General features: G+C 42.4%; 3 protein-coding genes across 5 annotated transcripts in view; 1 reads left to right on the top strand and 2 right to left on the bottom strand.

The window, feature by feature from the left end:
- The window catches only part of LOC105687818, a 234,995-nt gene that overhangs the window by 115,505 nt on the left and 95,449 nt on the right, over positions 1-24,041 (top strand). The gene's annotated exons all lie outside the window — the stretch shown is intronic.
- LOC105687817 lies at positions 14,790-16,780 on the bottom strand. Its single transcript, XM_048651485.1, has 2 exons — positions 16,608-16,780; positions 14,790-16,267 (listed from the first exon to the last, which is right to left on the bottom strand). Exon 2 carries the CDS (start codon positions 16,179-16,181, stop codon positions 14,949-14,951), a length of 1,233 nt encoding a protein of 410 aa, XP_048507442.1. The 5' UTR covers positions 16,182-16,267; positions 16,608-16,780; the 3' UTR covers positions 14,790-14,948.
- LOC125500101 lies at positions 18,902-20,175 on the bottom strand. Its single transcript, XM_048651486.1, has one exon. It carries the CDS (start codon positions 20,172-20,174, stop codon positions 19,068-19,070), a length of 1,107 nt encoding a protein of 368 aa, XP_048507443.1. The 5' UTR covers position 20,175; the 3' UTR covers positions 18,902-19,067.

The raw sequence follows: 24,041 nt of genomic DNA on the forward strand, positions 1-24,041 counted from the left end.
GCACTGACAATCGATACCACTGGCGTAGTGCACATCACGCAGTCTGGCGAACGTCTACAACCCGATGAACCGTCCGCCCGTAACGAAGTCGGACTTGAATCATGATTTTGAGGGAAGTTAAAATTGCGAAGATCCGCCACTTTTTCATAATCGCGGTGAGGCCGGTCGGCCGTACGAAAAAAAAAACGGATCTTTATCGCGACGTGAAAGATCGGATTATATATTTGTCGGGGACAGGGTAGAAATTTGACAACGCGGTTCGCGTCGTACTAACCGGTAACATCCCGCGACAGGGAAGCGGACAATACGCATTGCGCTATTAGGTATTCGACTAAATGGCTATCAGTGCTCTTTCATCGCATGCCATTGGGTCAGTATCGAGTATTAGAGTTGCATGTTGTTGCGGCACACGATACGCCAACCGATTGGAACGATTCGTTTCCGGACGACAGCCATTAGACGGGTTCGGTCCGCGCAATTTTTTATTTTATTTTTTTTTTCTCTTTTATCGCAGGAAGAGTAGTTACTCTTGATTCCAATGACACGTCATAGTTCTTCCGAACGTACAGCTGGAGCCCGCGATTCGAACGCGTCCCGAACAACGCTTCCGTTTTTGCACCCTATCTTTCTATTTCCATTTTTGTTTTTTTTTTGTTGTTTTTTTTTTTGTTCTTTTTTTCTATTCTTCGTTTATTTCTGAAGTGGACACGTGATCCGGTCGTTAAATACGACGGTGACAGTTTGGTAAGTGGAATGAAGAGCGGAGTCGGAGGAAGCGAGTAAAGAGAAAAGGAACGAGGGAAAACAAATGAGAGACATGGAAACGGCTTGAACCAAATTAGAAAGCGCTGTAATTGCAGATCGTCTGCACGCTATCAACGGCACCTGACCACCCCCAGGGTGCGTCGACTGTATTTCACTCGGCCTTTTTCACCACGAAATAGAGCGAGCGTATACGCCGGTGGTAAAAGTGAAGCCAGTTCGCGGAGCGGCTCCGTACTTGCGGCGAAAAAAGCTTTGACGTTTTTGTTTTTTGTTTGTTTTTTTTTTCTCCTCCTCCTCCACTCGCTCGCATTTTCCGTTTCCTTCGGCGGCCCCTCGGACGTTCGAATCGTTCGTGTTATTTTTCTGATTTGAATACGAAATTGCGGAGAGAGAGAGAGAGAGAGAGACTCGACTCCGTCGAGATAACGAAAATGTAGACGTTCATCGAGTTACGCGACGGTACATACATGTGGATCGTAGATCGCACGAGTGATAATTCATAGATCTTGAATTTTGTAGGCGAAGTACGGCGGACGTTAACACGCGTGTCACGTCCTTGCGTATATTTCGCTTGGAATTCAGCCAGCCGGGCTTTTGAACCCGGTCGTGTACTTGCGGCTGGAGCAAAAGTGGAACGGGGAAACTGTAAACGAATGGGATGAGCGCATATGGTTGAAATTGATCTCGGATGCAGCTGAATATAGCGTGGAGCTAAGGTGTTCGACCGGTTCACGTCGCGTTCCTCGACCATCCATATTGCACCATCCACTCAATATTGTACGGACGTAATACACCGACATAGAAATTTGCAGACAATGGAACGATATTTCCGATCAGATATGCGGTTTCGTACCCCCCCTGTAGTCCCTCGATCTGACCGTTCGAACCTCTCGATCGCTGATCGATAGCTGAAAACGGTATAGCTGTAAGTCCGATCGCATGTTCGAACGAGCTTCGTATACATTGAGTTCCAATTAATGATTAGCTGCGCCGGCCGTTAGAATTCTGCTGATCGAGTCGAAGCTTCGACGATCAATCGCCATTTAGGTAGCTGAAATCTTCGCCGCTCCCGTCATCCGGAATTACAAAATTACGAGAAGAGCTCTGGCGCAAGAATATGCGATGATGATCGACGTGTTATACTGACAAAAAAAATAAAATTCATTCGCCATAATGCGTTCGTCGGTTGGATGATTCCCTTCGATTTTTTATACGATCAAAATAATGTGTGCAAGCTCGAGATGCAGGGTTGAAATTTCCCACTCACAATCGTCGATGCTTTTCTTTCGTTCTCTTTAGTTGGAATAATCAGCGCGGTGAGGTCGTTTCTTCGGATCAAGAAGAACTTTTATTAGTGCATGAAATTAAAATCAGTTCGTTGAAAATCTGCGGAATCCTGTTCGTTTCTCGGTCCGTTGAACGCGACATTATCGGAACAGCAGGTTATAGTAGATCTCAGATATAGCGCGTGCATAAATTATCCGGAATAATGTAGGAGAAATGAAAAGTGGAACTGATTGTAATTTAAAAGAAAAAAAAAAAATCGGAAAATTAAAAAAATTAAGTTATCCGATAGTTTCCGTCAGAATTTTTGATAAACGTGTAGAGGACGATCGAGATGATTTCTCGCTTCTCAAAATTCCGGGTGGAACTTCGCTATAGAGTCCGTTTGCGAAAACCTGTAATTATGAAAGAGAAAAAAAAGGCCATCGTGACATTTGATGCGAAATATGAAACGCCATATTCCCAAACAACCGTGCAGTGCACAGGACCCGATCACTTTCTGGTTTACGCAGCTGGAACCAGAACGGCACCCCTCACCCCCGTCCGAACAGGGAGGGCTGTGTAGGTCGCAGGACGTTGCGGCGCGGAATAATTTACACGATGTCGCTATAACGGGTACATACGTAGCTGCTTACGTACCCTCCAGATACTAATACCAGCGGTAGTCGGAGCGGTGGAAATGCTCGTTTGAAACTTGGCGATTCAATCTTCGGTTCTTCGTTCCGACTGCGCGAGGTCGCGCAAGTTTTCAGTTTTAGTAGAACGTTCCAGAATCCGTAAAGAGATATCCGTACACGGACCTATCCCCGAAGCGAAAAGTTTCCGCGTTCGTACCATCGGTTTTCATAGAGAAATTTTATCCGCGATTTTATCCGAATGCTTTTCACGACTGGATTATTATCTCGCCGGGTAAAAAGCTCGGTGTATATTTTTGGAAAAATATATTTCTGATCATCGTGAAAGCTTCGTACAATTATTATTTAACGTAGATGTAGGTATGCGCGCCCCGGAATAGCGGCAACGTCTGGTTTCAAGAATTTTTCTGGATCGTTTTTCATGCACGTGCAACGCGAGCTTTCGCGTATAGGTATATATACATGTATATACACAACACGTGTGATGAACGTTACCTATTACTATGTACTCTGCAACGTTGCGTGACGAGGTATACGAGGGCTCTCGTGCCTGACGTGTAACTCTCTTTAATCGTACATTGAACGATCACTACACCACCAGCAGCTACTGGGAGTGCAGAGGGTATAAACACGTACAATCAATTTTACAAGGCACGTCTTTCCGCCTACAGGAAGAACGAGCCCGGGGGAAAACCTCGGCACAGATTCCGACGTCGGGAAAAAAGCTCAATTTTTGTCGGATTGAAAACGTCCACAGTCTCGAATTTAATTCTTGGACCGTACTGCTACGTATTTTCTCTTATGAAATCGGTTGAGAAACAAAATCTCGAATTTCATTCGATTCCTAACATCAGCTGACAAGAGCTTTTATGAAAATTAGTCAAACTTTCCCCGACTATCGCTGAATAAAAATCGTCGAAATTCATTGTTTAACATTCGCAATTTGCCCAGTTTCTACGGAGACGGTTTTTGCAGCAGCGAAAAAAAAGCTCATTAAATTTTCACTGGTCACAAAAAATGAGAAAAAAAAAAAAAAAAAAAAGAAAAAAGGTGAACCAAACGGACGCATAGACGGACAAACCGCATGATTTTGTTGGATGATCGACTCTTCTGCTAAACGTGCGGATCCAATTCAGTATTCGGATGTGGAAAAAGTTGGTAAATTTTCGTTATCGCCGTACGGCATCGGCATTGGATTGGGTATATGGAGTACAGGAGTCGTTATTTGCTTCTTTTTCCTACCGATTTCTGGGGTACGGGGTGAAATTGGAAGGCCGCGTTGTTCGGCACGAAATAGGTGCGCACAATTTTTATCGTTGTATCGTACGTGCCGCGATATATACGTGTGTACGTATACAAATGTGTAGAAATATATTCATAGAGATAGCCCGGCCCGAAACGACGAACCAATTTGGCACTGCGCGCAAAACATCATGTCCTCCCCTGCACAGGTATTCGAACACCGCACGCTTCGTCATATTCACGTTGATTTGTACGACGACCGAACGCCGCATATGCATAAAGATTATGTCCGCCGAACACAATATGTTCAAATTGATGAACGAAAAAACCATGTCGATTCTCATATCGAATTAAAACCCGTCTTCATTTTACTCGTACATTGATTCTCCATCGGCTTTTTTTTTTTTTTTTTTAGTCGAGGATAAGCTCGTCGTTATTTTTTCGGACGACGAGTCGACGATGATGAAATTTTTGAAGATTCTTCGACTGAAAAAAATCGAGCTTTTCGCGAAGCGTTTATGCCGCTGTGTCATAGTAATTATCGAGAATATTTGCGGTTATTGGAGAGCCGCTCGCTCAAAAAGTGGAACGAAAAATAAAAGAGAGAACAACTAATTCGAAGGAAATCCCGCACCGAGGTAGAGGTGCGCGATAATTCCGCGCTGCGATATATTTCGAGGCTTTTTTTATTTTTTTATTTTTTTTTTGTTTTTTGGCAAGATGTGCGAAAAAATAAATAAATAAAATGAGCGAAACAAAGCGTTAGGCACACATGTGTTTCGAAAAGCCGAGAAAACTGCACCGCATTTTATCTCCTTGTGCAGACTGCAATGGAGAGAGCCAACCATTAATATTTTTACTCATATTATACCGCGATAAATTTCACTATTTTTCTTCGCGGTTTTATTTTACTTTCCTCCCACTCCTTCCTACGTCTACTCAGCTTCTGCCGCATCTTATATACGCCAGCTTTGTACCTCCTTCTTTAACAAACTAAAGAATTTTTCCACCATCTATTCACTATTTGCTTTATTCATCATCGCAATTTTTCTCACTCTGCAATTCCATTTGAATGAAAGCCGGTAAAGACACGCTGCGAGTCGGCATCTCATTTCACTCACGCAACTTCTACCTAACGGTTATCGATCGAACAAACGAACTTATCAAATTCATTATAATGCCACTGGAGACTTCTATTCTAGTTATTGATGAGAAAATATTATCATAGAAATGTTTTCATTGATGTTATTGTTGCCGCCGCTATCGTAGCTATTATCATTTTTGTTGGCGCTGCTGTTGTTGCTTGTGATTATTATTATTATTAAAATCGTCGTTACCATTGTTATTATCAGCGTCATTTTAATTGGTATTATTGTAAATGTCGTCGTACCGGAGTTCGCGTATAGTCGTATATATATTTAACGAGCTTGCAGCCTTCGAGATGAACTGAAGATAAGGAATACGAATAACCTGAATTTTCGATACACAAAAAAGCTCTTGTAAACAATTTCAACGTAATTATACGTTGCTGGGGGAGCGCGATAAGGGTCTTATCGAGTATTTCAGAATTTAATCTTATCGTTACAACTTTGCGAAAAAAAGCATACGAGCGAAGTCAGAGTTGACTCAACGTCGATTTCCGAAAGGGAAGACAAATTTCAGGAATTACGGTACATGTCATTTGCGATATCGTCATCGAACTGGGTTTGCTTTCAGCGAATCTAGAAGACTGTCTGTATTTTTTACTTATACAACTTTTCATTTCCGGCGAGTAAAAGTTTTAACGTAACTCCATTCGAAACTATCCAAGTATTTCTGCAATAGTAGGTATGCGATTAGCAACTATTCAGAAAACCGTTTTCGAAGAAAACTTACCTGATTCCATGTTTCGGAAAATAAAGATGTAAAAGCTTCGTCAAACTATTTTGAATAATCCCGTGTAAAACGGATCGAAGAGAGCGAGCTTTCAGAAATTCTCGATATCCGGCGATTTCAAATTTAAAACATATTATTGGAGAAGGTCGCTCCGCTTCCAATCAAATTGCCTAGAATTTTCCCAATTCATGCGAGCTTTTCCGTAATTTTCGACCGCGAATGTCGAATCGTTTGAATTTTACTTTGTCCGCTAACATCAGAGAGTCTAGCGCGATGTCTCTGAGGCGTAATTAATTTTCATCTCCGATGAAATCGAGCCGTGGCGAGTGGCGGTTAACCTGCGTGCGAGGCGGAAAGGAAAATAGGTAAGTTGTGTAACGGGCAACGATCTTAATGAGAGAATAATTGTAGCATGTCCACATTGTTCTGTATAATTTTTCCTACTATGTAATTATCTTCACTCAAGATAGATATACCGGTGCTTTAATATTTCATACCCGTAGTTCCACGGGGTTATACCCTGTTTTTGGTATCCTTCATTTTATTTCCAATGTGTACTGCGCCGTGAAAATGCTTTGTTGAAAGAAAAAATTTCGAGCAGGAAGAACAGCGGAAATTCTTCCTCGAGGAAAAATATTTGAAATTACGACGGAAAGTTGTTTGAGGAGTTTTGAGTAAATTTGAGAAAGGCCACCTGAACTTCCGAGTCGACGACGAAAGATCCTGGAGAAGTGATACGCGAGAGGGAAAAAACATTACGACATTCGTTTCATCCGACTCCGGGCAAATAAGCGGAAAACTATGGGCTATCAATTATTGAAACAAATATTCATTTTCCAATTCACTTCGGTTTCAAATCTGCTATTCGGATGTTATTTAATCGAGTGGGTTTCCCGTTTTAATATTTTATTCCATCTGTAGAAAGTGGGGCGCAGGTTACGATGTCGGTATATACCCAACTAAATCACAGCGTTCGGCATGCATTAAATAGAACATGTATTATAAAAATGCTCGACACTGCGGTAGTGGGAAAAGCAGCAGCAGCAGCAGCAGCAGCGAGCAGCCTCGGTACTTAATGCCCACAAGTTTTTATTCGTTTCGCTATTAGTAACATCATTAAGGGACCAGAAATAAACGACATGGTCGTCGAGGCGTTGTGGAAAACGCGGAAAAAAGAGGTGCCGCAAAACGAGTATGGGAAAATAAAAAAAACCGAAGAGGAAAAAAAATTAAAGGAAAATTACGAAATGAAAAAAGAGGATAACGAGGAAACTCGTTATAATCGAGCTAGTAGAGTGACATTCTCAGATTTTTGTAATACCCGAAGCTCGATACGAGAAATTATTACTTCGGTTACGGCTGGCGTTCCTTGACGAAAAACTCGACGTTGACGTCGACTTCGATTTGCCGGAACGCGACAAATCTCTCGTCCCCTCGACTCTTCCGAAATTTTTCCAAAAATGCTCGTCGGTAAAACGAGGCGAAAATTTCCAAGTAGACGTGAAAAACGAAGAGACGAAGAGAAGCAGAGAGGGTACGGGAGGTCGTGCTGTACGGCGTTTAATTTTCGCGGGACCTTCCCTAAGGGTGGTTTTATGAGCGATATAAAGCTATTTAAGGGTATCACCCTATCCCTGCGTACGTATATCTGATACAGAGAAACGACGAGTCGTCCTCCGGCGGCGCGGTACTAGCGGCAGCTAAAACGTCGTCGCTATTCGAAAGACACCCGAATAATATAATCTTGAACATCTCCCGTATCTCTCGGACACATATGTCGCATTTTCCTCTCACGGAGTTATGGCCACCGCTTTACTGCCGTCCCTGAATCACGCGTTTTATACATACCCGTACGCGAGAAACTCTACGAGATCGAGTCAAACGACGTCAACTTGTAGTCCACCGTTAGCAGACGATTCCCTCGAATCGTATAAAATAAAATAAACGTCCGCCAAAAGAAGAACGATCGAAACGCGCAAATAAATTTCGGCTTCGTAATAGATATCCCCGATTTCGTTGATTTCGTCATAATTATTTCATTCGTCGGACTAATATCACGTCCGTACGGCGAGGTGAGACGAAAGTTTTACTTTCATTATTCTCCATCGTTTCAATAGACTTTTTCATTCCGTTATTCCTGGGAGACGAGGTATACGTATAGCTTGTGATTCTTGTCCCTCATCTGCTTTGTGTCGCTTTAAAACGAGGGTAGCGTTCCAGAAAAAATGCGAAGGATCAGCGAGGTGGGGTATCACAACCATTAAAACATCACTCGCTCTTTCGGTGACCAGACACCGAGTAACAGTTTTATAGTCTCCTCCCTCCCTCCCCCTCCGCCAGACTTTAATCGAGCTTTTGAATCGGGAGGTTGTCGTTGCAGATATTGTTATGTTTCGATCGGCAAACCGATCCCTTTTCTATCTGAAATTCGAAAAGATGAAAACGATAGAAATATTTCTTTTGGTAAAAACGGGGATTTATTCCGGATATCTAGGAATATCTTACCTCGGAACGATATCTCTCTTTCCATGGAAATAGCTCTACCAACGTCTACCCTGCAAACGGACTTTTGAAGGATATTTCGTCATTTTACGTCAAAGGAGAAAAAAAAAAAGACAAACCGACTCGGGTATAATTATGTAACTGCTCGGCGTAATTAAATCCCGAAAGAAAAGGTAATAATGCGATGTACACACGCTGACGTCCGTTTACCCCTTTGAAACGTACGGAAAACTCGCACGCGCGGATCTCCTCCTTTTTACCATCACCATAATTCCAGCGCTCCATCTCCCCTTAGCTCGTCCGATTTGTTTTCTTTGATGTCAAAAGCAATCCTCACCTCTCTCATTCGTGCGTTCACGTGTACAGCGTCCCTTCTCTCCGCGTCCGCTATTCTCCGGCTTTTCCTTCCGAACCGTAACCACCCCGTGCGTCGTTCGCCCTCTGAAAGCGTCGCGCGCTTCCACTCTTTTTCTTCGCTACGTTCGTACGCGCGGTCAGAAGAACCCCGGGACACCGGGGCATCGGGGGAAAAAAAAAAAAAAAAGAGACGCGAGATTTGTGTGTATAGAAATATTTGTGCGCGCATTACGTCCGAATAACATCAGCTGGTATCCGAACCGACCCCCTGTATATACGTATAGTCGGAATCGAACGAACCCTTCACTCGTTGAAATTATACGTGGGTTGATCGCTGCTCACCGCCGCACGGTGGTCAAGGAGGTGGAAATATATGCCCACCGGGTATTCGAACGTTCGCCCGTAGAGGATGGAAAAGAAATATTGAACGGTAAAGATTTTAATTAGCGACGTGTGTGTCCGCGTGAGTTTTTTTTTTTGTCTTAATACTGGAATCCCAGCGGTAAAATTACGTCTCGTCGAGATATTGTACATCTCTCGCGTGGACAACGATATTCCGAATTATGATCCAAGTTATAATTCGACGCAACGAACGACGTCCTCGATCACGCGGACGCGAAATTGCGAAGGGGATTGGAAAAAAAAAATAAATGGGACAACAACCACCTCCGACAGATGCGGAGTATGAACGAGAAGCTTTTTTCGGAATGGGAGCGAAGCGTTTTTGAATTTTTTCGTCGCTTCGAATGCCGTCGCAGCGGTTCGATTTACAGTTTTACCCGTTACCGAAAATACCGCGGAATCCTCTTCGATTCGAAACCCTGGATTTATGGGTTGCACGTCGCGTCACTCGATGCAAAAAGCTTACGTGCATCTCTACGAGTTAACGTCAGCTTCATACCTCACTCGCGCGATCATTCGGCATCGCTGATATGAAACACAAAAACTATACGCCTGTGCGGCTGACCAATTTTCATGAGAAATAGCCCACCGCGGAAAAAGTGAAAACGATCGTTCGCAAACACGAAAATGCTTTGTTAACGAACTGCACACCGCAGTTTCGGTTACAGCGAAAAAAAAGGAAATTCATATACACATCGAAATCTTTCATGAAAGTCACTTCCATGGAATAAAATATCAGACTGCGATGACGGGAAACAATCGGTTAGTGAATCGGCCGATGAAAAAAATATCTTCTACATTTTAATTATTATTTTTCGAAGAGTCGATAAATGAATGTGAAATATTTTCAACCCCGCATTAATTTTCTTCTGATATATACTATTTCGTATCTCGTTCTTTTTGAATCACATTTTTTTCCATCGCCCATTAATTATACAGGAATGATCGAATGGCATGTCGAGTTGCAGGATCGCATGTCGAATCTGTTGGAATCAAACTCGTAATATCTTCGATAGCGTACGCGCGATTTTTTATCTCCAGCTATGAATTAATTTTGCCGTTTTTTTTTCTGCTCTTTCATTATAAAAAATAAAAAAACTATCCGTGCTCATTTCAGCTGTGCAAGCACACCAAACATGATTTTCTGCAAAAGTCGAACGATTCGATTTTCATTTTTTTATTTTTCATTCTATTTTATTTCGCATCTCGTCCTCCGTACTGAATATCGCAATGTCCAATGAAATTCCCTCCGAGGATCGTTCAATGTCATTTCACTTATCAAGCTGATTCCGGTAGTCACCTTAATCTTTTTCAGTAATACGGCCCTGTCACACTCTCATCGGCTACCTAGTAACCCCGTATACGTAGCGCGTAAGTGAGCGCGTGACAATGATAGAAAAGCAATAGGAAGCCCTATAATAAATGGAAGGTGAAAACTATTCTGGGCTCCGACTCCGAGAAACGAGCCCGTCGAAAGGGGTGAAACCAGATATAGGCTAATCTGAGCGTCGTAGGGCTTTCCTTCTGTTTCTTTTTCTTATTCCTATTTTTTTTTTCTCTTTTTCTTTTTCTTTTTTTTTTTCTTTTTTATTTCGTTACCTCCCTTCCCGTTTCTCACTCCGTCCTGTTCAACGTGGTTCGATGAGCTAATTGATCCGGAGACGATTTTCTTTCGAATATATTCTTGGTAAATCTTGAAAATTTTCCAATCCGAGTTCCGTGTTGGAAAACCGACTCGCTACGAATATCACTCCGATTATCAGCCCGGAAAAAAGCAATTTTCTAAATAAATTTCGGAGCTGGTGAATTTCGGATGCGGACAATCGGGCGCTCGACTGCAGACGGAAGAAGCGTCTTATTTCCTAACTCGCAATCCTTTCGAATCTGTTGAGAGTCAGAGAGGAACCTAACGGGAAGATCAAGGAGACGAGTAAAAGAATGAATATATGGATAGAGGAGGAACGGACGAACTATCTTTTGTTGAAACTCTTCGCAGAGGAGGCGGCGGACGAAGAATTTCGAAGCTTTCGAAAGTTTGGAGCTCGAAGCTCGAAGATATTCGGAGCTTGCTTGAAGTTCGCGAGTTTAGAGGAGCACAGGGAGAAGGGTATGATATCTGATTATTGGCTCGCCCAGTCCCTTACTCTGTCTCGTGTATCGGCTCATTTTTCATTTCAGGAAAGTCTTCGGCTTCCCTCCCTCCCTCCCTCTCTCCTTTTTCTCCCTCCTACTTTTCGTCCTCATCGTCGTTGATACGCCTCGCGGTATTTAATCGCGTTTATACCGGCAGCACGTGTTTCGGTTTATCTTTCGCAATCTGCCCTTAAAACTTTCGCGGTGTCGCCGCTGTTGCCGCTGTTGCTACGAAGGGCGTAGTCCTAATTAATGCTCGTATGTCATCTGCGTTAACACGGCCCGCGGCTGGGAAAACTCTCCGAGAGAAATGGAAAAGGAAAGGTGGAGTTTGCCAAATTAATACCTGCCTTGCAGCGAACCCGCTCGTATACCAGTCAAATGAAACGAATATGAAACCGTAAGTTGTTTTTCCCCAGCCTCCAGCGGCGAGAGCAAGTTTCGTCTTATCCTAACGATCTACGAATCGGAGAACCCTCTATTTCGCCCCTATTCTTGAATTGAAATAAACGAAGGCGAGATTATGGAAATTCCAAGTGACGAAACCATCGCCGGTCGTTCGTCCGATCTCAATTTTTATTTGATCCGTTCTATTCGGGAATGTTTTTGGTTTCGTTTGGTCGGAACTTGATCTATTTTTTACCGAGAAGAGAAAAAGTACAAATAACACAAGCAAACGAACAAAGTTATTATTAGTTCAAAACTCCTGATTGGCGTAAAATATGTTTTTCGCATTTTCGGATAAAATTTTACGTAGCTACCTCCTACGAGAATAACTGCAGATTCACGCTATAACTGGAAAATCTTCACAGATATTCTCGGACTTTACGAGTCTGCGTTTCCATACAAAAATAACTTCCCGTTAGATACGTTCTCCCGTCCGTAAAATCGGCGTTCTCGTTCCAGTTGAAATTTCGACACAAACCAGACTGAGTACCTGTACTTAAAATTTTCCGTCAATCCTCTTCGGACTCAAACTCGATGCAGGTCATTCTCACGGCGATATTTATATGTTTTTTCGAAATACGTTGTTCGAAACCGAACGAGGGTGACACAAATTTTTACGTCGTATCGCGAATTTCAGGTTGAACGAAATTTCGTGTTCGTTTCTGCGGAAACCGTAGGGGCGGAAGTTTTCAGGCTGTGGATTTGGCTCGGTCGTCGGGTTGATATAAGGTATCGGTATAATATGCAAATTTGTTGTCTGTAACAATGTAATCCAGAGTTGTATTCCGTAGCCGTTAGACCAGCAGTGCTATTATCTCAAGCTGACCGTCGTTAACGCAACGGGGACGAGCAGGCGGTGTACGCGCGGGCTGCTTAACAATTACAACCTAATATCTATTCTAATTTCAACGGCATACTTCCCAACCCCTCTCACCACCTTCGCCACCTTCGTTAATGCACCTACGAAACAGTACCGAACGACGCGGTCCCCCATAAAGATACCGGGGGATAAAGTCGATCGCGTATATACATACATATATATACGATAATAATTATTCAAAAAGGGTTGGAATTTTCTATGAAGTTAACTTCCGGGTCAATTATTAATACGTGCAGTGGAAAAATGTTCTGTGTCAAATTAGAGGGGATTTCTTCCCCGTCGAAAGTTTCGAATAATTTTCAACAAATTTTCTACATCAATGGCGAGTGTTTTGTTTTCAATTCTCCGCTGTCCTGCGGGGCTTGAAAATGTCGATATCCGTTTTCGTCTCTGTCAAGAGATGGAAAACGAGGGGGGGAGAAAAAAGAAGGAAATTCCCTGAATTTCGTCACTATCCACCTTTGAAAAGAAACGCTCGAGTTAATTCCCGGCAATAGCTGAATTATAAAGTCATACGAATTCAAATCGAAAGAAGAACGACGCGAAGTCGAACGGGGGGAGGAGCGGAAAAAAACGTAATCGGCCGGGCGCTTTCGAGTTAAGACCTCCCCGTGAAACAGCTGATGGAAAAGAGGATCAACGCTTTGTTCGTTTTGATTGCTCTCATTGTCGTTCTTTACTTATTCAACCGAAAGTCCCTCGTCGATTATTTGTAGCGGTGGGAACGTCAATAAATGAAACGTGTGTCCCGCGATCCAGACCTTAAAATTCACAAATGGAAACGGAAGCGGAGGGAAGGAAAAAAAAACGAGGGAATAAGAAATTCCGACAAAATCACACTGCGGGGACGAATGAGTTCCTAGGGAGAAAAAGTGTATTAGGTATACCTAATGACCAATATCACTTGAGACAGTTGCTTATTTTCCAAATGAAATTGAATCGGCCCATAACTTGCCGGTCTATTAGCTCGGGGGCTCGGCAGGAGCTAGTTTACTCGTAAATCTATCCGGAGTATCGAGCAGGAGGAGGATACTGGATAGGGGCGCGATATCTGGAGTATGGGGAATGCTTCGATTGAACCGACAACGCGACCGGAAACCAACGGGAAATACGCGGGCGTGGTGCCCGGATAAATTTCACCTCGTGCTGCGTCTGTACCCTCTATGCACTGATCTTTCATTCCTGTCTACGCGCTCGATCATTCTTTGTTTTTTTTTTCTTCTTTAAATTCACCTACCACATCCCGCGAAAGTTCTCCGATCAAAAGCTCGATTGGAAAATTGAAAAAAAAAAAGATGTAACGAAAATTCTTCGAAAAACCAACCAGATTACAACGAGAAGAAGAAGAAGAGAAAACGGTCGAGGGATGCTTTTTTTCAATCGTACCTTCTGAGAAAAGGTTGAAGAATGGGCTTGAAATATTTATCGAAAAAGTGTTTGATGTGCTCGGAAAGCTCGCGAGTGAATTTGTTTTTTCAGTTGTAAATTTATGCGAATTTTGAGTACGACGGGATGTTTTTCGAACCTTTGAGGAGAATTGTAGTGTATAGCTTGCTGTGTGAGTTGATCGGCGGTTTTTATTTTGTCTCGTCTTTTGAAATTATTTTACTTGCTACAATGAGAGTTTGGAATCTTCTGACAAAAGTACCTACCCTCTCTCATAAAGTAAAATGAATGAAGAGCGAGTTGGGAGGGGGGGCACATGGCAAAGAAATAAAAAAGATGTAATTGTTTCTTTCCTAATTACCATTGCGAAGAATTCCCTGACTCTTATTATACGACTGAAAAGTAAACAAATTCCCGCGAAGAAATGAGAAAAGTTTTCGAGCCTTTTACTTTTCACCACCCGTCCGCTCGGTGCGCTTATTTCGATTACTATATCGACGGTCTTCGTGCGCTGCATCTTCGTTCCGGAAAGAAAAAAAAATCATAATAATAATAATGGCAAAAAAAAAAAGATCCAACTTGATGAGAAATGAAAGAGAAAAAAATACCGTACCGTGACTAACTAGGCGGGAATCTTCCACCAGACGCCATGATGCGGCGGAATTCCTGCACCACTACCTACTACTAATTGTTGCTTCTCGTAAACGATAATTAACCCATAAACTTTTGTTGTTCGTCTTTAGAAAATTTCTTTCACTTTTTCGCTCGAGCTGGTTCGCAAGATAATCAAAACCCCGTGTAAGACTTGGAATATTTTCTTTTTTTTTTTTTTTTTTCTTTATCCTTGTTACGTATAATTTATCCTCGTTTGACTTAATGAATTCATTTTTACACGTAGTAATTTATTTTTAAACTCGTCAACTCATTTTTAAATTATTTACAATTCTCTCTAAAATTATAATTCGAACAAACCAGATGCGTTTGCCTAGAAAGACCGATTTACTGAAAATTCCTTGGAAAAGTGATGTCTAGGATTACGATCAACCGGTTAAAATGTAATCCAGACATCCTTGGGCCTTCAATTCCATGAGCATATCGGCGAGCTTCTTCGAAACATCATTACCACCAGCAGCTCCGAGTTCCCTCACGTAGACCTCGATATCCTCTTCGAGGTGAGCGAAATCCGTCGTCTCCGGGTCGAGGTGTAGGTAGGGTATGTAAAAAATAGCGAGCAAACATCCGAAAATCGCGTGTCTTTTGTAATCGTCGAAGAAAGCGTCGTACGAGAACCTCTCGAGATTTTGAATCCCTTGCTGTACGAGGTGAGCGTAAAGCACGTCGTGATATGCTTTAAAGATTCTGGGAAATTCTCGCCTCAATTTCACGTCGCAGCTCATGAAAATGAAGGTCGAGGTATCGATGGCCGGAGATGAGTAACGAAATTGAGCGAAATCGATCAACATCGCGTCGAATTCACCGTCATTTTTTACTCGGAATAGTATATTGTTCGCCGTTATATCGCCGTGGCAGAAAACCGCGAGTTCGTTTCTAGGCGTCACGCAATCTCTGAATATTTTCTCGTGAGCTTTTTCAAAGTAAACCGACATTTTCTCACAAAACAGCGGGTCGTAGTTCACCGATTTCAGGTAATTCAGCGGCCTCATCGAGAGATTGTTCACGGCGTAGATCAGTCTAGGCGATGCCGAAGCGTCGAACTTGCAAGGATAAATATTCTCGACGATTTCAAAAAATTCTTTCGGGTTATTCTCTTTCAGGACGTATCCTCTGGCGTGGAGTTTTCCTAGTTCACGGACCGCTGCCAAGGTCCGTTTCATATCGACTCCATTTTTCCATTCGAAGGATTCGTACCCCAGCGAAGTTACGTTCTCTAAAACGAGAACGGTTCTCTCCAACGGTTCCCGAATCGTCAGAACGCACTTCGGATAGTCGGTGTAATTTTTGCCGAAATTTTCGTAAAATAGGATCTCGTTGAGCAGAAGATTTTCGACCTGTAGAAATTCTTGAATACTCTCATTTTCCGTGAGAGACTTCATCACGAATTTCAGTATCTCGGAACGATCTTCGCCAAGGTGAGGGGAAGGAAAAATCAGATCGATCATGTGGATAGCTGAGATGAAGAGGCCGTCACCCAGCATTCTGATCTCGCACCTCACGCTCCTACCGGTCTTACCGAGTGCTGCGACAATTTTTGGGACTACCTTTTCCTCGAGCCATGAAACCCGCGAAGGGTTTGCCACATTTTTTGCTTCCATGGTGCTTCACACCCTCATTTGGTGAAGTCCAACGGAAAGACCGGAAGAGAAGGTGCGCCTCGTGAGGTGCACACGCCGATGTTGCTCTGTGTAAATTATTGGCTCGTTAGCAATTTATCTGAGATGATTTTTGAACAGAGTTTTCGACGAACGGGATAAGTCCATTCACCGAAGATTACGAACAACGGGACGTCGTCACGAGCTTTTTATCGCTCGTCACGATCGCGAACGCACGCAACTGTAGCGACACGACGAACGCTAGAACTTTGCAGTGTCTATTCACGATTCGTCATACTTGGTTTTTTTTTCTTTTACAAGAAACACGTATGCACGTACGATATGTGAGTCACGAAATAATGTCCCTCACCTTTGAAGTCGGTAGCGGATTTGAGGAAATGCGCGAGACTTTTGCAAAGAGAAACTCACCACCGGAAATATCAATCACGTTGTTCCGAATTCACTGACTTTAGCTGTTTTTTTATACTTCCATCGCCAGAGTATTTAATTTTGGTCGATATACTGTGGATGTGTTTCACGGTCGCGAGAAAACGGCGTAGAATCTCGCGTAGAATTTTTGTGGTAGAAAACGAATGTAGACGGCGTGGTAATCGAAAATCTCATTTCTGGATGTTTGACTTCAGCAACCTGTTTTATTAACAAAATCGTTAATGTACGATGATATTGACTCGAGAGAGTCAGGCGACTCTTAACTCTCCGTACGATAAATCGATGTAACCGTCTAATGATGCTGTTCAACTTGACCGACAGAAAGTCAGATAATCGAAACGAGCTACATGTCGTACGCATTAAAATATTGCGTTAATATTTCACACTACAGATTAATTCGGTTTTATATGTTACTCGTATATCGATAAAAGATACATTCGGAAGATTTTGGTCAAGGTGAGAGAACCTCGAGTCATTCGCTGCCACATTTATAAGGTCGAATGTCGCCAATCAGCTCATTGAACTCTTCTGGATTATTTTCCTTCGTGAGATATACCACATCTCACAGCGACCAAATCAAGGTTTTCATATTTCACGGGGTCCAAACCAAACGCTCTCCGTTTTCGAGGACTATGACTTGTCTAATTCTAGGTTCTGATATCATCAAAGCCTTTATTTCGCACCGCATATTCGTCGCATCCTTTCCAAGGATTTCAGCGATCCTTGGTTCGATTTCATTTTCCACCCGCGCAAAGTCAGCTCGAAAGTTTCCATCTTCTTATCTATTCTTTTTCAGTAACTCGCAATCTTCTTACCAACAATGAGAATTATTACTCGCGGAAACACTACCGCGTTGGAAATGGGAATAAAATTTATAAACGCATCCGCGGACTCGAAAAATCAACAGGTAACTGTTGGCTGAGAGTCTTTTGTACAACAAGAGATTCAATCAGCCGAAAAAAATCTTCCTCATTCTTGTCTGTAAGAATACTAGAAAATAACAGAAAAAAAATCAGGGGATGGATTCAAGGGAAACAATGATACCGAAATCCAATTATCGTAATTAAAAACAAATTTCGCCGAATCAAGTTTAGAATTACAATCTAAATTCAAATCGTCGTAATTTCTCTCGATTGTACATCCAACGTAAGATTGCGAAAACTTTTCGGTCGCGAATGAACGTGATTGAAATTTTTACGTTTCCGAACAAACTTCGACGCCTAAATTCACGTCCCCTTTCCACCGAACGATCGAAATATTTATCTAACAAGAGGTAAATGTTCATAAATCTGTCACTTGGAATATTTTGAGCGCGTTCGTTCGTCCGGAATTCTTGAAAAATAAATGCGAGCGCGGGCGAGAATCACATTGCCAAAAGTGAAAATTGTTCTCTCGTTTTTTAATCATCAAAAACTTGCTTCACCCGCAGCCGTGGTCGGCTATCATCAGCTATCAGCCTTGACGTGTTTCGAGAACATCCCGTTCCACCCTTGTATCAGATTTTTGATCCGTCAACGTTGCAAATTTCCGCGGCGTCTTTCCACTCCGTGAACTCGACGTGTGGAATATATTATACAAGGTGTTTGCGGGGCGAGTTCTCACGCGTGTTTTAAACCGGAATATATTAGTAAGTACAGTTAACAACTACCGCAGTCAAGCCAAAGAGGAAAGCAGAGATAATGTCTCGGCCACCTGATGGTTATTACGATTAATATTTCAGTTACCCGTATACCAATATTATCCTAAGGTGCAAAAGTATACGTACACTCATCGTCATTGATAATCATCAGGATGTGGATCCGAACGACGGGGACGTGACGATGTACCAAATAATACTGTGACGACTTGAATAAATTATATCCACCGGAGGACGAGGAGGGTGAAAGTGCTTTTATCTTCACTCCCGTGCAACTACCCACCTCATCGTCACTCCAAGTTGCTGCAATTCGTCCGAATAGCGTATTCGTATAATATACCGAACGATGCGTCGAAAAGTATTTCAATTGAAATCGGCGAGATGAGAATTATCACTTCGCGTTGTACTTTGCTCCTCGATATCATCGCGTGTGGCTAAATGTGAAGAAAGTAGATGGGTCAGTGTACGAAGAAGCTACAGGGTATCAAAAAAGTAAATGATATCCATGAATAGTGTTCTTCTTTTTTTTTTTTCTCTTACATTTCTCATCCATCGTACAGTTTCCTTACAATTAACATAGACGAACTAACATCACGTGCGCACACCCTAATGAAATTTGCCGGAATATAGCTCGGTTCTTTCGCTTCGAGAATTGAAAAATTCGCGATAATTCGATCATTTTGATTCGATCAACAGACTTGGATTTCTGAGCACAAAATAATCAGAATAAACGAAACGAAAAATCAGAGAATGTGTGAAACTAGAAATCGTCGCTAAATCGGTATCAGAAATGCGCTCAGTGTTCACAGCATGTGATCGAGATACCCGTTATCTTTAGCTTCGAGTAGAATATCGGCTAGTATTTTCGAAACGGTATCCCCGCCGCTGTTCAGCGAATGTTGAATTCTGTCGGTTAGCTCCGCGGGAGATTCTCCTTCGAAGTAAAGTACGGGTGTGAAAAAAATGGCGATCTCGCAACCGAATACGGCGTGTCTTTTCCAGTCCTCGAGGAACGCTTCGATCGAATACTTGTGGAGAACCTCGATACCGTTCTCATCCAGGAACTGTACGACCGCGTCGTGATAAGCTTTGAAAATGACCTCGAAATTCTGTCTCTCCTCCTTCGTACAGCCGAGATAGAGAAAAGTCGAGAGATCGATAGCCGGCGATGCATATTTCACCTCGGCAAAGTCAATCAGTTTAACGTCAAAACCGTCGTCTCCGCCCCGTTTCTCCCTGAAAAGGATGTTTCCGGAGGTGTAATCACCGTGACACAAAACCGCCAACTCATTCCTCGGTTTCAAACAGTCCAGCAATATCGAACTCCAAGCGTCGCCGAGTATAGTCGACATCTTCTCACAGAATACCGGATCGTAGTTCAACGATTTCAGGTAATTAACCGGCCTCGCGGAAATACCGTCGATGTATAACTTCGCTCGTTCCGTTCTTGGTGCGGAACGGTACTTGGCTTCGGCCAGTTTGCCGACCGATTCGAAAAACTTTTCCGGATCTTTTTCCCGCATAACGTATCCCACTCCGTGAAATCTTCCTATCGCCTGGGCCGCCGCGACGATCCTCCTCATCCCAAGAATTTTCCTGTTCGGAACTCCTCTGAAGCCGAACTGCGACACGTCTTCCAAAATGATGGTAGTCGTCTCGCCGGGTTCCGAAACGGTCAGTACGCACTTTGGACACATGTTGCCGAAATTTCTGCTCAATTTTTTGTAGAACATTATCTCATTGCGATAGAGACTGTGAAGGTCGAAGAATCGCTTGGTGAATTTATCCTCCGGTAAAATTTTCGCTACGAATTTCATCCCCTCTTTCTCTTCTCCGAAGGTCAATTCCACCATGTAGGTCAGCGACAGATAATAACCGACGTCGGTCGGCAGTTTTATTTCGCACCTCATATTCGTCGCGTCCTTTCCAACCGCCTTCGCGATTCTAGGAGCGAGTATCTCTCTCACCCAAAACAATTTCTCGGAGTTTTGAAGTTCGTCTTTATGGTTCACCATCTTTGCCTTGTTGTTTTATTTCATTTGATTGTTTTCTTGTTTTTTTTTTTTTCTCGGAGATATCGCAACGAATTCTACTACGATTACCACGTTCACCGTGCGAGAACTGGTCATTAACTGTCAAAACGTCGGAGAATCGCAAGGAATAAAGCCGACCGATTGATTCTGTCACCCTCGCTCATCTTATTTTTATTCATATTTTCTCGACGATACGCTGTGCAATAATACGGGTTGTTAGACCCGATTAATCTATTTTATTATATTTACGGAGTTCAACCGGTTATTGTATTAGCCGCGTCGCCGTTCGGAAAATTTTCTTTATCTCGGTAGTAAATAACGCTCGATGACAAACGAAAACATGAGAATTGCGATTCGAAGCAGAGTGGATACAACCGACCATTGTTCGATCGACTATTGCCGTGTTTCCGCGTTTCCCGTGGAAAAATTAACGAATCTCCTCTTCCATGGACGCTGACAGATATCAAGATCGCGAAAGACGCGAGCTTTGGAAAGGAAAGAATACCCAAGATTATGAAAATATTCGATTCCGGTTTCCGAGTGGTTCGTCGAGTGAATTATTCGTGGCGTACAGTTTTTTTTTTTTTTTGTTTCGGATCGAACAATTTTGTTGAAAATTTTTTATTCACATGACTTGTGTTTGTTACAGTTGAACGGGGATGATAAGTAACGAAAGAATTCCTATCAATGTTTGGTCAAGTGGCGTTGCCATTCGCTGCATTATATCCAAGTACGATAGATTCGTTATAAATTTATTAACAATGCGTATAGTATCGGGTGAAAGTGAATACAATTTCACGAGTCATTGCGACTCGTACGGCGTGTACGTTACAATTACGAAATTATCTCTTTCTTTACATTATACATTACCGAGGTACCGATGAAACCAGAAAATAATTTTCAACGGACCGTGCATACACGTATTATATTACTTTACGCAGAACAATAATGCAGGATAATTGAATTTTTCGAAGATCAAGGACCTATTTTTCGTTTCTTACAGTTCCAATCTCAGCGACACGACCTCGACGTGCTAATAATAATTTATACAGGAGTTTACAAAGAGAAATTTTACAGCGATTCTTGGGCTTGTAAGCTTTCGAAATTCTGGACTCGTGCTTAGTGGGGCAAAAGAATGGCTGGGTATGTTATTTGCATATATTAGGGAGAGACGAATTTATGGGCAAACCTCCATGTAGATATGCTAACCCGAGGAAAAGAAAGTAGTAAGAAAAAACAAGAATGAAAAACACGGAAACCAAACGGAAAAAGAAAAAGAAAGCTCGCCTTTTATTTTACGTATTCCAGAGTATTTCATAGAATCTTATACAGGGTGCTTCGTTTGGTTGTATTTCACTTTGGGGTAACGACGAGAGTCCAGCGACGAGAGCTTTTGGGTTTATTTTCTTTTTTCACTCCTACTTTCCGATCCCGGAAAAAATTACAGCAATTTCGATATCGCTGAGAATTGTCATTCCGCTTTTACCGCGAGCTAGTTTAATCCACCCTGACAAGTTATGGCAATTCCCTCGAAGTATTCAGACGGAAGTAAATTCACCATTCGAGTGACGACAGCGGTGGGAATTTCCGTTTCACCGTACGAGCCACAAATTCACTCTTGTATTTAAGAACCGACGCCGATAACTCGTACAGTCAACTCATCGATGGGGTGCTTTTCATCACGTTACACGTATATATCGGCTCCCACGACTTCCGAGTTCGATTTCTCATTTCCCAGCTTTCTTAGGATTCGTGTTGCTCTATAGCTCGGAGTTTACGATCTTCCGAAGAAAGTTTTTTTTCCCCGACATCCGAGCCGGCTGGAAACGGAAAACACCACGGTCTTATAAGACGGAAAGCTTGATTTCGGTCGAAACGCAACACCCTGTACAATCTCTACCTCCTAGCCGCCGTACGTATCTCGAAGCACGTTTTGAAAGAATCGGGACCGCAACTCCGCAGGGATCACTCGTGCATATCGAATCCAGTTAATTTAGTTCAGCTGGCCAAGGAAAAGCAGACGAACAAGAACGAGAATGAGAAGAAAAAGTCGAGGGCAAGGGCGTCACGGTGTTCCAAAAAGTTTTCACCGAATCACCACGTGGTTTTCGTGCGCACGACACGACCTTGACCTTGTCACCTTGGCTGTTGAATTAATAAGCGGAAAAAACCCTTAATACGTGAGTATTAAGCCACCTTGATTTCCATTTCGTGCAAAAATATCTATGTCAATGCAAAATGGTGCCGTGGATTTTACATGCCTCGTCGGAGCGATGAAATTTTGCGATTCTCTTCGATTCTCGAGTTAGAAAAATGAAATTAAAAACACCAATGACGAGCGTTTATTGCCAAAACCGACGAATGACCAATGATCTGTGAAAAATTCGCGTCATTGTGCACGTGATTTCTTCAAATAATGAACAGAAAATGCAAAAGAAGATCAGCTTCTTTACCCAGCCAATGTTTTTAACATCCTATAAACTTTAAATTCGTTTAATTCTAGCGGTAATAACGATGTTGAAGAAAACACAATATCAGGTTCACAGTTAATGGTCGTCTATATCAATTACACGTGCTGCAGGTTATCGGTTTTAGACGTCATCACAGAAACCCAATAACTTATCGTAAGTCAGAGTCCCAATGTGTTTATCATCCTTGAACCCGGCGTCTGCACGTTCTTCGTAGAGAAGCCCTTCGATATTTTTACAATGCATTTCTTTTTTCACATCAGCCCTACCTGTTCAAGGATTTCAATCTTTTTTTTTTTCTATCGAAAATCAGATTTCATGCACGGTAACCGTGCTGTCCGTGTTTTCCGTCACTGGAAAAATCACCCGTCCTTTTCTCATCGAAATTCAGATGATTCGAAAACGGGTTCGCACCGAACCAATTACTATATTTTTTCATCCGTACACCTCACAAGATCTGCGAAGGAGAAAAATTACCGGTGCTACAACGCCATCGGTGCTTCTTCCGTTGATTTGTTATAACCTTTATTGATTCCCTGGCTCGCTATATAAATACACCTAGGTATATGATGATCACACGTGTACGTAATACGTGTCATTATATCTATAAGTTCGTTCGGAGTTTGTCGTGATCGTTATTTTACCGGTTGACTTGCGATCCCCGGAAAAGCTCGATGAAGCGTGATTAATATATAAAACATATAATTAAAGCTGTCATCCGTATCTCTTCGTACTTTCGGCGAAACGTCCTATGCGATGGCGAGGAGTAGGAACTGTCACGATCTTGTTATATCGTCGCCGAGAACTTTTTTGTCGTTTTTTGTTGGGGGGTTTTTTTTTTTCTTTTTTTTTTTCTACTCATTCGTTCGTTTATTTTTATCTCACAAGCCCCAGGCAATCGGAGACGTTCGAATAATCGGTGTAGAAGGTATTGTTGTCGTGATTCTTGGAAACCTTACAATCAGACACGCACAAATGAACCTGTATCCGATACGAAATATGAAAACCCATAACCAGCGAGGATCGTTCTTGACGTTGTTATTTTTCCTTCGTAGATTCAGCGATAATTCTCATGATAACGCTCCAGCGAATCCGGGACGTACGTCCGCCCGATTGGATAACATTGTGCAGTTTGAAAATCCGTTCGCGTTATTTTATCTTGGACTTTTGGGAGTCGTTAGAATTCTTGAGGATTCCGGGGAAAGGAAGAGGAAAATCAGAAGCTTGAAATTCTTACTTTCTTCAAACGCCTGCGGTTGATCGGTTGAATTTTCGA

This window comes from Athalia rosae, chromosome 2 (genome assembly GCF_917208135.1).
Source record: "Athalia rosae chromosome 2, iyAthRosa1.1, whole genome shotgun sequence".
Lineage (NCBI taxonomy): Eukaryota > Metazoa > Arthropoda > Insecta > Hymenoptera > Athaliidae > Athalia > Athalia rosae.

Coding starts and splice junctions, on each gene's coding strand:
- LOC105687817 (XM_048651485.1), bottom strand. CDS start 16,181: ATGGAAGCAAAAAATGTGGCAAACCCTTCGCGGGTTTCATGGCTCGAG.
- LOC125500101 (XM_048651486.1), bottom strand. CDS start 20,174: ATGAGGTGCGAAATAAAACTGCCGACCGACGTCGGTTATTATCTGTCG.